We start from the raw sequence: 13,551 nt of genomic DNA on the forward strand, positions 1-13,551 counted from the left end.
TCAAACGAGTCAACGCCCGCTTTCCGATCCACCCAGCTGGTCTACCTCTTACTGTGAGTGGGTCCCTTGCTGCGTCCTACACGGTGCACACGCCCACCTAGTTACTAACGCGAATGTGCGAAACCCAAGTTTCCTACTTCTGGTCTCATGATCACTGATTTTTTATCATTGGACTATAGATAGTTTATCTATAAGGAACATTCGTGTGTACCATTTCGATCTGGACCATCGAGAATCAGACTGTTTGTTACCTGAACTGTTGGCGACCGGAAGCAAAACAACCAACTCGTAAGTTCCTACTTCTGGTCTTATGATCACTGTTTTTCTTCTGTTATACTAGATATTTGTGTCCAGAGTACTTTTCGACCTTCATTCCGATCTGGACCATCGGGATCAGACTGTTTGTTCTCTGAACTCTTGACAACCAGAAGCAGCCCTCCTCGCTGTAGCAGCGCACTATCGTTGTTTTCCAAATCTAAATCCGCGCCACTCGATATCTTACTGATCATGCCCCTTATCAAGCGGTTCAACGCATCTGATGAATACTCCCGCCTCCTATCCACCTCCCAGAACCGTGACAAAGAGCGTGAGCCACTTCCATTCCCTACTGGTGTTGTTGTAAACAACCCGATTCCCAACTAACGCTACAAGCAGAATCAAATACAGAACAAGAAACACCGTTACACAACGCACTACCCCTCCTAGAAGAAACACAAGCAACGTTCCAACGCCTCCGACGAGACTCTGATTTCACCCAGACCAACATCTTCCGATTCAGCGCTCCATTCTTTACATTTGCATGCGTCTTAGCGTCCGCCGCCACGGCTCTCCGAAAGGATATGATGCCTTCCCCAAGCGCTGTGTCACTGAGTTTGGGCGTCTTTGTACTACTTGTGGGCGTTTTGGTGGCCTTGGCTATTTTGAGAGCGATTATATGGGGCGGAGCCGTGGTTATTGATGGGTTCCTTACTTGTGGATATCGGAAGCCTGGGTGTCACGAGTCGAGACAACAGAATATCGAAACTTAATCAACGGAGCATCTTGTTTAGTGGGTTGTTTTCTTAAGAACGCTTCTCTACTTCTGCCACGGGTCCGACTGTCGGGACGAACGAAGAGATATTTTGGGCTGCCTTCTCGCACTAGCCTGTGGACCGCCGGCGCGCTTGTTGTGTCTTATCTGACCCCTTGTTTTTTGCCTGCTTCCTCTTCCATCATTTGAATATTGTTGTTGTATTACATATGTTAATTTGCAATAGCTGCATACCTGATCAGACAATCACGATGGGACGAAAGCCTGATTTTTCTCAGTTTCTGCCCGAGACGAGTATGGGGTACAGCACCAACATTGAAATTCCGAGGTTCGTTGTACTTCTTGAAAAATACGGAGTACAGCTAAGTGGCGAAGCCACAGGAATCAGCTAGCTTAGTATGTGTGGGTGTAAGATGACATAAACTGGATGTCCTCCTACTCTATGCTTGGAATAAAGGATAACGCTATTGATATTGATGCAAAGTTATCGCTGTCTGGCTGAGCCTCCGATCGAGGCGCTTTCTAAGTCCTGTGTACCTTCTGTTGGCTCGAGGGTGGAGAATCTCCGCTCGCGTTTAGAAAGCAACGGCCGAGTGTTCTCATTCCCCTCATTATCCATGGCATGGTGACCATTGGCAGGAGGCAGAGCTCTTGATTCAACTCGGGGACTAATGGACTTGGGTCGGGTATCGGTCTCCTTAGGCCGACCGTCTAAATCCTTCTCAGGAATCTAAATCGCGATGCCATCAATAGATAACCGAAAAATACAACAGGCTGGAAACGTACAGGCAATCGGACGAGATACGCTAGCAGCGTGGAGCATGCAGCAAGCGTGAACACAGCGCGGAGACTGATCGCATATGACTCTCTTGCTGCGCGTTGCAAGTCCGGCGGCAACCTGCCCACGAGGGTAGTTGAATGCCTGATCTGATTCACGATCTAGATGAGGAAAATGAAGCACTGAGATGTACTGCTTAAAGGGTAACAATTCACCTCTGCTGCGCCATCACCGTGTATTCTTGATCGAAGCTCGTAGTCAAGTTTGTACTGGAATAGCGCCGATGAAATGGCAACGCCCCCTACTTGACCTGCGGTAGCAGTCAGCATTGGCGACAAGGAGCCGTAAGAGCGACTTACCCATGCCTCTGAAAACCTGGCCAAAACCAGTGCCAACGGCCATCGCGCTCTCTGGGATATGTTGCATCATTAGAAACTTTAGCACAGGAGCTATAATTACGTACCAGGGAGATGTGCGAGCAGGGCAACTGATTATTGGTGTGTGACATGATTAACCATCTAAAACACAGCTGATTACCGACATCCTACACACCAAGATTTGTCTGTAAAACGACGGCGTTGCCAAATCCGAGTGGGACCTGATATGATATTATAATTCATACATCAATTGAAAAATACAAGATAGCGCTCACAATGCTCAGCCACATTTGCAATGGCCCGGAGTCCTCCCGCATCAAAGTGATGAGAGTGATCCCGATGAATGGGAAAAAACCAAAAATAAGGTTGATAAGTTTATACTTCCCGGTGCGGTGCATCATCCATCTAGCGCTGATGTGAATAAACGAAATGACGACGACGCATCGACTAACCCGGCAAACAAAGACCCAGCGGACATGCACACACTGTTCGGCATCAGATGCAAGCCTATCCATAATCCAGGTTGCGGTTAATGCTATATTGAAACAGATCAACATCAACATACCCGCAGTTGATGCACTTGTGAGGGCCACTGTCTGAAACCACATCGGAAAGAAATACATCACGCTGAAGTTGCACAATGCTACAAGGAAGTTGTTGGCTCCAACGAGAACAGGGACCTTCTGTTTCAAGAGGAATGGTGCCATGATAGGCTCTGGGGAAACCAACAACTCTACCAAGATAAAAACTACAGAGGAAGTGCAAGCGAGAGCTAGCGGTACGTGTACCCATGGGTTCGACCACTGGCCAAGGGTCAACCAACTAGACATTTCATGTGAATGATCACTCACTGGAAGATCCTCATTGTATTTCATACTCAAGAATACCAAGCATGATCCAACCTGCAAGGAATCAAGAACATTCTACACATGATAGTATCGACTCACAGAGAGTAAAAGGGAAAAACTACCGCCATAATCAATTCTCTTCAGAACGTCCCTGGTGTTTCTGCTTTTACCCTAACATCATATGAGTAGGTGACAACTTTAGGTTATTTTTCAAGCGCTCACGGGGGTGACGTATCGCAAGTTGTAGGTCGTAAGAGCGAGCGACAATACAAATAAGGGCATTTGAATCAAGAACGCCCATCTCCAACCAAACCTAGAATGTATGGTAGACAGGGGCAACAAGATAAGGTGCGTGCGCTTACCGGTCACTTATAAGACCTCCTATGGGACCTCCTAGACCCATGCCAAGCTAAATATAAGTGATAAGTTTCCAGGTTCAAAAAGAGGTGGAACCAAACGGACGCCATTAAACACACTTTGTACCCCTTGTGCAAGCCCTCTGGACTATAGATTTTTTTGAGATAATGATAATGGTGAAGGCGACGGAGTAGAACGTACCCGCATGGAATACATGTCACTCGTAGTGATCCTGAATTTGTCATGGCCACGTTTAGTAATGAACTGAATGGTTTAGCTGATATTGGTCTCACGTGCAGGTCGTAAGAATACCACCACCTCCCATGCCAGATAGCTGTAGGAATATGTCACAAAGGAGTGAAATGAAATTGATGAAGGAACGTACAAATCGCGCAGCAACCAACATCCACATGCTCGTAGAGAAGCCACACCACAGGGTACCCAGTGCGGTAATACAGACCGCCAACTGGTTTGCACCCCGTCTCCCCATAATATTGCATAATCGCCCATATAAAGGTGTAAAGGTACAGACAGCAAGCAAATACCTAAGAAAAAGTTCAAAATAGAACTTCGAGCCGAAGAATCCGATATTTACGATGTACCAAGCCAGCTAGCTTCATGTGACTTGTTAAAGTCAGAGGAGATGGATGGCAACACTGTGACAGAACTGTCAGATCAGTATTCGGATAAATGCGACAGCCAGAACGCCGTACGGGTGGCGACTAGGGTTGCTAGATGTGTTTTGGTAAGAGTCACGACTCATCAGTCGGAATGAAAACTTTGTTCAACGTACTGTTCAAAGACTAACAAGCAATCAGAAAATCCAGAAAAATTGTCGGATGAAACAACTCACCGAAAGGAAAGTCGCAGACCACAGACCAACTAAAATCCCGTAACGCGTCGACCTTGAAATGTCTCGAGGGCCAGGTGGGCGATGATCTTGTATTAGATTGCTTCCATTCACGATTAGGGGATCTCTTTCAGTCGCCATTTCGTGCGTATGTAGTTGGGGTCGGAAGTCAAGAGTGCCACGGAACCAATTCCACTTTGGAGCCTTCTTAGAGATCGGACTTGTTTCCGACTCGGAGCAGGGAGTCCGTGGAATTCGAACGCAACGGCATTTAGACACAATTGTCAAAAACTACAAGGGTCATTAAATATGATGCCGCCGGATTACAAGTTTGGCTAGCTCAGACTAGCTCCTTCAAAGTGCTCACAAGACCTTACCTTACATGCAAGGCATCGAAAGACTACAAATTTGGTGCCGTGGTGGACTACGTTCAACGTTAGGCCGTTTAAAGGGCCTTCACAAATGCCTTATAATGCCCATTAAAAGATTATCGTCATCAGACTGCTGTAATCTAACGATGTATGAACTTGAAATATATTACATGGTTTCGTAAGGCTAAATAATTGATCACGTGAGGTCAGTTTCATTGGTCATCATCGCTGACAGCGACCTCTGAGTAACAAACGACGATGAGCACACCAAGATTTGCACTTTCGGTGCTCGCTAGGGCGTCGACATGTATGAGACATGCCGCAGACAGTTATATGCGCTCTGGCATAGTCTCAACGCCGATAGCGAGTCTGAAGATTGGCTCTGCCCTGCACAAGACGAGGTCGTTCGCATCCTCCTCAATCGCGCATGCAGCCCCGCCGACACCCACCCATGTTCCAAAATCCACTGCATCAGTATCTTTTGCTCCAACTTCAGATGAACTAAAATCACAGGAGCTTGATTTAGACATAATACCCGAAGAGGATGTCAAGCTAGAACTTACAGACCGAGCTGCCGAGGTGTGTTATGCGCTTCTCATCAACTCTTAACGTCTTCTGAACTGTAATGGAACCGAAGCAACTGAAATCTATAGCTACGCGGGAGCACTGTCCCAATGCAGGCCTACGCATTGCAGTGGAGTCGGGAGGATGTCACGGCTACCAGTATACAATGGAGCTTGCTTCTGAACGAAATGCAGAAGACTAGTGCGTTAAAAATATAATAATTGCGTGATTTCTAATTGGTATCATCAGCCACTTCACACATCCCGCCATAATTCCATCAAATATCTATATTGATGCTGTCTCACTCGGACTTCTCAACGGCTCTACAATAGATTTCGCTACTGAGCTCATAGGGAGCTCGTTTCGCATTGCGGCGAACCCGCAGGCGAAGGGTGGATGCGGCTGCGGGATTAGCTGGGAGATGAAAGATTAAACTTGTATGGGACGGAACACAGTTTACCAAGCAAAGATGTTACAGGCATATGATGGACGTATTTATGCAACTCACATCTCTTGTACGCCTACTGCTCCATCACTGCGTCTGTAGCTGACGATTTTATTTTTGCAGATATACTGTCATCGTATCGCCAATCTACCTAATTTGCTGTACGCTGCATACCACCACTCCCGAAACAAATGCTACAATACCTGATAATGTCATAAGTTAAACAAGGTTAACTATTCCTGCAAGCAGCGCCCGCTCGCCACAATTCTGGCGCTGTACGTCAGTGACGTTGGGACGCACAGGTAATAATTCAATTGAAGTTGAAGAGCGGAGCGCCTTTGACTGAATGATTGGCTAACCTACTATTACTTATGCGTACAAGTCTGGGCCATGTGTATATCACCTGATGAACTATCGGCAAAGTCCTTCCTTGTCTTCCATTTCAAACAAAATGGACCAGTGCAACTGGAGGCGCGGGCTTCAGCTGGATCTCGGCAATATAATTGACACTTAGCATCATATCTTACGGGAGCAGTGGACGCCTTCAATTCAGTCGAAAACAGTAGCGCGACATTGAGACGTAAGCCTCAGCTGTTCAGCTGTCTGTTCTGTTCTGATGCGATATTGTCGGTTGGCGATGTGCGGAGAATTAATAATAGAAGGGCAATGTCAGTCTGTCCGACACTTCCGTCTCGCCGGATAGTCGCATTATTAATAATATTGCCTTGCACTTTTCCAACGTAGGGTTAGAGGCTGCAGTCGAGATCGAGGGTAGGAATCTCATGGAGGCTATCGAATTCATAACCTCTTATTCTAGTGCGTCCAGGTGTATCCATCCTCCTGAGGCCGCGTTCAGGGCTGCCTAAAAAGGTACGTAAATCATCATGCCGTTTGTTGTATCTAAGTACAGGCTCTCTCCATGGTACCGGTTCTGAGTTGCTACAACTTCAGTCTCCGCGGCTGTGCAATTACAGCACGACACTTAGTAGTGAAGGTTTGCAACACAATCATAACTACTTATCAGAACCTGTCAGGCTCTGTCAGGCTTTGCTCAAAATTACTGGCGCAGTCCAGGCGATTACTCAACTGAATCAGCCAAAGTAACGGAGACCCCATTAATGGCTATCTGCTGTCAGCTCGGCTAGCCGGCAGTTCACGGACGTCCTGAGATGTGTATGTGAATGGAAACATTGAATGTTGAGTAGGTTTACGGATACGGACCCTCAGGATAAGGCTCGGCGCCTACAGAGTTCGTGCCAGCGTTTCCTTTATTGATACTAACCTGTCAAGCGAGTCTCGTGCTGGTGAAGCACTTCATGCAAACCCTAGATCAAGATAAACTGGCGGCCGCACCTTAACGTCAGTCCCACCGATGCAAAGACTAATCAACCTGCCATGCCCAAATACAGTCTACCACGTGCCCTGACCACACGACGGCCGCCGACGTGGACTAATCAATTTACGACAATTTTCAAGGGGGGAGCAAAGTACCCGGGATAAACTGCGGGAACAGCATTACTTCACCGATAAAATACCACATGGCACTGTACGAACTTAATCTGACGACCGGCTGAAGAATGATCAAACTGCGGTTGCGACCTTGAAAAAAAGCTACTTTCCATTCGACCATCGTGCGCCACGATGAATTGACTCATGGATCATTATATTTGGTTAAGGGACCATGGTGATCATCCTGTATGTAAGTGGCCTGAATTTTATTTTTGCTCTTAGGTTTCATTTGTTGACTCGGCGAGCTGCGGCATACCCCGTCTCATTGAGTTAATATCTGGGCTCCATACAATGTTTCTCGATCGGACAAACTTTGACAAATTCCAGATCAATCGATATTCAGTTACAAGAAAGCGAATTGTACACGTATGTAGCCGATCCCGATGTTAGGTGATACACTATAAATAATATGACACATGGAATAATTAACGAAACGGCTCTTTGGCCTTGGCTCTAAGAATTAAAGGCGCGGAATAAGATATTTACAGTTATATTCGGCGCTCAGCGGTGCCCAGCCTGCTCGCATCCAGGGCAGAATCTATTGATGTTGGGTGCTATCATTTCTGCTGTCAGACACAACGGCGAGGGATAGTAATCACGAGCTTACAGTACTGCTGAGGGTACTGACGACTAATGATCAGACGAGTCATCAGAGTAGCGGTGATGTCCGAAATGTGAGTGGAGCGGGAGTAAGAAAGTTTCATCATCATGCAAGTCAGTTATCGTAATCGCAAATGAGTCGTGCGTACGCACTATTGCGAGCACGTCTGCTTGCAAGTGGGCGGAAGGCAGCTGGCAGGGTGGTTGGGGCTGAATCGGCACCTGGAACTGTCGCAGACGATCTGTAAAAGCTTTTAGACGTTGCTTGTATTGTTGTGGTGAGATGTCTCACCAATTCGTCCGGCTGACGTAGGAAAGTCGCTGGTGTTAGCCCCGTTGCTGAGAATCATTTGTGTGATGCTTACCAGGTTGAAAGCATGTCCACAGCGGAGGTAAACGTTGCGGACACTGACGAGAGGGTCAGTAAAACCCAAGGTGATTTTGCGACTGCACATACTGGCGCCAGCAGCACATGTTTGATAGTGGTTGATAGTGGTTGGTTGGTGAATAGAAGAGTGTTGTAGAAGTGATCTAGTCGATGGTGGGTGATCCTTGACAAAGATTCGTCTGCCCTTTTATCCATCCCCCAATAGGCTATGTAGCAAACACGGCAATGAAACGAACGTAGCGTGTCTGCTCAGGGCGCTAAAGCGGATTATGCATTTTTGAATTTGGTGGCACATCTGTGCATAAGGAGAACTTGAACAGGTTGCCCAGCCATCCAAAACGAGAGGTGTTGCCGTGCGTCATTTGATAGCGTTTTCGCAGGACCTTTTCTCGAGAACGACTAATCGTATGAGGAACAAGGCCCAGACGGGGACAAATTTGAACCCGGGGATCAACTCCAGATTCGGTCACACCTGCGGCATGAAGTAAGTAAAGTTGGTGACACCATATATAAGGCTAGATTGCGTACTGTCAATACCTGAAGAAAGTTAAACTACTTCAAGTTGATTTGCGGGAATGACTACCCTGGTATAACAATTGAAGAGAAATCTTGAGCTGCAAGCATGAATTAGGAAGCTGTCGTACTGTTGGCGACCCTCTATTGCCGGCATTCATTGAGGATGCACTCAGGCTGTCCCCTGCATTTGACTGTAACGGGACCACAGATAAATAGATGCTGGAAAAATAGTCACATAATCCTATGAATCGTTTCCATTGGAATATGGTTGTCTACCGGTTGCCTACCGGTGATATTAGTTGCTTTGCGCCAATCCCCTGTTACTTCGTATGATGAATAGACACTGACAAAGGATAAAATTAATAGCTGGTACCCGGTGCTTCAAAGGCGATTGATTGCGAGAAAGGTTGTGACGTTACTATCTTTCTGCTGAGTCATCGGCTCCGTCACGGTGGACTTGAACGCCTCCTTGTTCCGCGCCTTCGTTGACACGGGAAACCCATGTTATGACGGAATCAGGACCGCCTGTCGTGACACCCCCATTATCAACATTGAAGCAGAAGAAGAGGAAAGTTTTCTATGAACACGGCAAGGTAGGGCGCTCGTTCTGACATAACGCTTCCATTATTCGATCTTCGGCCAGAGATTATCTCATGAAAGTCTTTACGGTTAGGATTCTTTGGAGCTAGCGGTGTCAATCGGCAAGACACAGGAGGATAAAGCGTTGCTTAAGGCTGAGAGACATCATCAACCGCAGGTGGGTACATCACATTCGCAGCCTGCAAATTCCCCGATACATCCCTCTCTCATCATAAATCATTCCGATTCTTAGGCTGGTCAGCCCCGATCCGAGCGTACACATCAAAAAAGCAGGACAAAAAAGAAATTGGTAAATCATCAAAGACTGTGCGTGGAGTGCAATTAATTTTACACGGTTTCCAGGAGGAGGTAAAAGCTACCATTGCGAACCAGCGGGCTCGGCTGAAAAGGGAGAAAATAAAAAAGCGCAAGGAGCGTCCGGTGCCCGCGGTCCATCAAAAGTCAAGCCCGTCAAGTAACGCACAGGATCGTGCGCCTCGTAAGAGGGTGTCCTTTGCTTAGGCTTTGACGTATATTTTACATTTTTCTCGATCAATCAAGTGCAGTGACAATCAGCCCGAAGTGTCTTGCCGTCGCCGCTCGTTAGCAATATGGATTGGTACCGCTGATAAAAAAAGGTTGTATTCGGTGTGTGGCTGGCGCCATCAAGGAGCCGATGCTTGTTAGACTTAAATGTCTCCTGTATCGCTTCTATAACCGGTGAATATGGTTATGGGTCATGGCGTTCAGGACCGCTATATTTATCGCGATCGATGTAAACATAAATGCCGCCTTTAGTTAAACTGAAGTGGTTGTCTAAGTTTAAGTGAGAGCGAGAACACGGGATAATATTAATGCTAGAATATGGACAAGCCGAGACCCTACTGAACATCAATGTTGACTGTGCGCTGCGAAACTGTGCAACCTTGTTCCAACTTCACACATCTTCGTTGGGAATGGCCTTCAGGACTCTATTCTGGTGCACGTCTAGAACCGGGGGAGATGTTTTTAAATCCTGAATTTACCCAGACTGTAAAAATTAGATATTTGAGCTGAGTTCGAGCCCCGAGGGAGAACCGGGAATGGGCGTATGTAGGCATATTCGAGGTACAATTCCGGCGCCAACTTACAGGTAGTCTTACCTAACAACAGTTATCCCTTGGTGGGTGGTGGAGAGTTACAGAAACCTAACTCCACAACTCAGGCACCTACACACACCAATATCAGGCTGTCACTCACTGTCAGTGTCCGTTCCAGAACTTCCATTGTTTTGGATAAATTCTGACTCAGAGACTCTAGGACATGCGCTGGAGAGAATCGGGGCGATGATCAGCGAGTTATCTCGTAGATAACGAGCTCCGCTAAGGTAGACAGGTTGGGTCAGGGTTCAGTGCGAGAAATCGCGACCTCGGAGAAGTCGATATATTGAGCTCTTGGACACGCTGCCAAGGGTAACCTACCTGTGGGCCGTATAGGATAAACTAAGATGAGTCGCGGGACTCGCATTGATCGGTGCGCCACCGTGGCGGCGGCGTCAATTAACCATCCTTGAACAATCACTCGGGGACACATTGGAGGAATCATGAGTATTGATTGGAAGTTGTGTTTCATACTGACATGTTTGTTCCAGTATAATGAGGCGGTAAGGTGTGAGAGCTGCAAGGCTCACAATGAATCATAAAGGGTTATATGTGGCACTGTGCACAAACATCATGAGGCAACGCTGGTGATGCAAGAATACATCCGTGAGTATATTGGGCGGTGAGACGTGCTCACCCTGAGCAGTGTTCACGGGCAGATATCATGGTGCTTGTCTGTGCTGATGCGGCCTTGATCCTGATGAAGGAATGCTGCGGCATGACTGTGGCGGACTTGTGGCTCTATGGTGTGGATTTTCAAAGTCCGCTGGGTCGGATGCTTCCAGATGTGTGGTTCACCTTGCGCTTGCCGCCTCCAACTTGTCTTCAAACTTGCTAGCTGAGACACACCGAGCAAATACGACGACGCAACGCCGACAGGGAAAGATTTAAGGGAAAAATCAGTCTAGTCCCCTTCTGAATGTTTCTAGTCTAGGCGCACTCCTTAGTTTGTGATACTTTTACTACCGGACCGAATCAGTCTCACTAACATTAATCAGAACACTCAGTTTGACGGTGCTTTATAGTAGCAATGTCGCTTTATACACCAGTATTCCCACCGTCTCTCGAGCGCAGATCAACAGGGCGCAAAGGCGCGTCCTCATCCAATAAACACAATCAGCTGTCCACTACCGAGATTCTACGTGACATTCATCTTTTTCTTGCCACCAAACCTGAGGTACTTGCACCCTCTTCAAGATCCAGCTCTCCCTCTTTCGACGAAAAAGTTGAAAAGTTGAAACACTCTGTCCTCGAGGCAGTTGATGCTGCGAGAGGAGACGCAGGGGACAGAAAATGGACCCAGGTCAGCGCGAAGTTGAAGATGGGTTGTGTCAGGGGACGATATCGTATGACTGGGCTAAACCAACGTTGGCATCCAGCTGAGAACGCAGAATGGATACTACCAGATGACGAGGAAGCATGGTTGAAGCTAGAGAAAGAGAGGGCAGAGGCGAAAGGAAATGCCAAGCAATCTCGTCATCCCGACAAAGTGTCGACTGCAACAATCGCGCCATTCCGTGGATCAGATCTCGCTGCCAATCAGCCGCCAGTAGAAGCGCTAGCAACGGTCTCGCCCAAAACCATGCAGAATGTCAAGGAGAAGGTAGCAAATTGGCAAGCAACGATCTCCACACCTGAAGGCGCGTCGGTTACCGAAAAGAACGTATCCACTACCCCAGCGCTCAGGAGTGCCTCCAAGTCAGGAATGAAGCTAACAACATTGCCGAAAGATAAAAGCCAATCCTCGTCGCTTAGTTTCCCGGTCGTAAAGCGCAATGTTGCAACCGTGACTGGTAAGAAGAGTAATAAGGGACGCTCGGATAGACATGCTCCCCCTAATTTTCGGGTCCACGGAGATCCAAAAGGTGACCATACTCCAAGCGGCTCCAAATTACCAGCGGCACCTAGCGGTAATGAGCCGGAAAAAGCTAGCTCCAAGACCCCGGTGAGGTCCTTGCATGGGGATTTGCCCAAGATTACAGACTTTCCAGAAACGGTGAGTGCGAAAGTCGGATATTTTGTTCTTATCGAACTCATCAGCCTCTGTTTTACGTTGTCTTTAGCCGTATATTCCTCCATCCTTCCCATCAGAGCTTGAAACTTCAACTCCACAACCACGGCATGACGTCGCGGTGCCTGTCCGGACAAAGCCCCCGCCGATTTACCCTGTATGTCCATCATCATCTATTCCACATCCGTCAACTCCCAGAAATGGCGATCATAATCATATCGGTGAAGATCCTTATACTGTTGATATATCCCCTTCGCTTCCGCTACATTCCGACGGGCGACAAACAAACAAACGCTCTCAATCACCGTCTTCTCTGCATGATATAGTGTCTTCCACTTCCAAGAAGCAACGGTTACGGTCCCCCCCTGGAGAAAAATCAGCCTTCCGCTCTCGACCACCGACCCAATCGGCAAATGTGCCAGAGGTAACGTCGAAACGTGCAGTTATGCCAGCCTCCCCTCGCGCTGAAGGCAGACTTCCTACTCTCACTGAGTTGCTGGCAGCCACCCCTCAACCGAAGACACGCCAAAGGCCTCCTTTGGAAAATATACTTCGTGCCGAGAGTGAGCCTTCACCACATGCCACCAAGGAAAACCCTTCGCCTGCAAAGTCTTACTTCTCAACCCCGGGTTCGGGGCCGTCTGATTCCCCTACGTCCAATCATAACCTCCTTCTTCACTCGCCTGTCAGTCCAATGCGGTCATTCGCCCAAAATCCAGACGCATTTCTCCCGCAGTTTACCTCCACCCAGGCTGGAGGTTCGTGTCACAACGGGAAAAGTAGTGGCGTCTTTGGAGGGGGCTATCGCTCCCAGTTTGACGTGGAAAGACATGTTGACCGTGTTAGCGAATTATTAGAGAAGGACGTCGATTTTGGTGGATGGTTGCGCGATGTGCCGTCAGTGGAAGAACTGGAAGCCAGTCAGGAACAATGATTATCACAACATAGCCTCAGGCAATACCCGCGAACGTGCAAGCTGCTGACTAGTCGTACTCCACTCTTGTTTATTTTAGTCCCGACTTGTTGCTTTACTAGGAATAAAATCATAGTTTCAAATCGAGTCTGGGCCCTAGAAGGAAGGTTGAAGGGAAGAATGCACCCATCATTGCCTCGAGGCAAACTGAGATACCGAACTTCCATATTGGGGACGCGTCTTGATCACGTGGATGCGGTATTGTTCGATAACAGC

General features: G+C 47.6%; 5 protein-coding genes across 5 annotated transcripts; 4 read left to right on the forward strand and 1 right to left on the reverse strand.

Annotated features, from left to right (window-relative positions):
• Window positions 1-338: 338 nt before the first annotated feature.
• Window positions 339-1,134, forward strand: DFJ58DRAFT_375132 (uncharacterized protein). The gene is made up of 2 exons (XM_041380097.1): window positions 339-586; window positions 655-1,134. Exons 1-2 carry the CDS (start codon window positions 508-510, stop codon window positions 1,026-1,028), a joined length of 453 nt encoding a protein of 150 aa, XP_041244038.1. The 5' UTR covers window positions 339-507; the 3' UTR covers window positions 1,029-1,134.
• Window positions 1,135-1,325: 191 nt separating this feature from the next.
• DFJ58DRAFT_787424 (major facilitator superfamily domain-containing protein) lies at window positions 1,326-4,670 on the reverse strand. The gene is made up of 22 exons (XM_041390104.1): window positions 4,618-4,670; window positions 4,244-4,531; window positions 4,184-4,193; window positions 4,104-4,121; window positions 3,986-4,046; window positions 3,776-3,935; window positions 3,684-3,724; window positions 3,592-3,622; window positions 3,496-3,537; window positions 3,396-3,442; window positions 3,256-3,346; window positions 3,133-3,204; window positions 3,037-3,087; window positions 2,751-2,988; window positions 2,638-2,692; window positions 2,461-2,590; window positions 2,361-2,406; window positions 2,272-2,295; window positions 2,168-2,218; window positions 2,024-2,118; window positions 1,817-1,969; window positions 1,326-1,760 (listed from the first exon to the last, which is right to left on the reverse strand). Exons 2-22 carry the CDS (start codon window positions 4,379-4,381, stop codon window positions 1,515-1,517), a joined length of 1,800 nt encoding a protein of 599 aa, XP_041244039.1. The 5' UTR covers window positions 4,382-4,531; window positions 4,618-4,670; the 3' UTR covers window positions 1,326-1,514.
• Window positions 4,671-4,788: 118 nt separating this feature from the next.
• On the forward strand, window positions 4,789-6,079 carry DFJ58DRAFT_787451 (uncharacterized protein). Its single transcript, XM_041390105.1, has 4 exons — window positions 4,789-5,190; window positions 5,249-5,376; window positions 5,425-5,690; window positions 5,744-6,079. Exons 1-3 carry the CDS (start codon window positions 4,870-4,872, stop codon window positions 5,606-5,608), a joined length of 633 nt encoding a protein of 210 aa, XP_041244040.1. The 5' UTR covers window positions 4,789-4,869; the 3' UTR covers window positions 5,609-5,690; window positions 5,744-6,079.
• A 2,959-nt stretch (window positions 6,080-9,038) lies between these two features.
• On the forward strand, window positions 9,039-10,004 carry DFJ58DRAFT_787460 (uncharacterized protein). Its single transcript, XM_041390106.1, has 4 exons — window positions 9,039-9,226; window positions 9,307-9,390; window positions 9,466-9,522; window positions 9,576-10,004. Exons 1-4 carry the CDS (start codon window positions 9,140-9,142, stop codon window positions 9,732-9,734), a joined length of 387 nt encoding a protein of 128 aa, XP_041244041.1. The 5' UTR covers window positions 9,039-9,139; the 3' UTR covers window positions 9,735-10,004.
• Window positions 10,005-11,132: 1,128 nt separating this feature from the next.
• Window positions 11,133-13,420, forward strand: DFJ58DRAFT_703050 (uncharacterized protein). The gene is made up of 2 exons (XM_041383645.1): window positions 11,133-12,347; window positions 12,415-13,420. The coding sequence occupies exons 1-2, from the start codon at window positions 11,382-11,384 to the stop codon at window positions 13,294-13,296; spliced, it is 1,848 nt and encodes a 615-aa protein (XP_041244042.1). The 5' UTR covers window positions 11,133-11,381; the 3' UTR covers window positions 13,297-13,420.
• The last annotated feature ends 131 nt before the right edge of the window (window positions 13,421-13,551 follow it).

Source organism: Suillus subalutaceus (assembly GCF_016647625.1).
Source record: "Suillus subalutaceus strain FC151 chromosome Unknown DFJ58scaffold_51, whole genome shotgun sequence".
In the NCBI taxonomy this organism is placed as follows: domain Eukaryota; kingdom Fungi; phylum Basidiomycota; class Agaricomycetes; order Boletales; family Suillaceae; genus Suillus; species Suillus subalutaceus.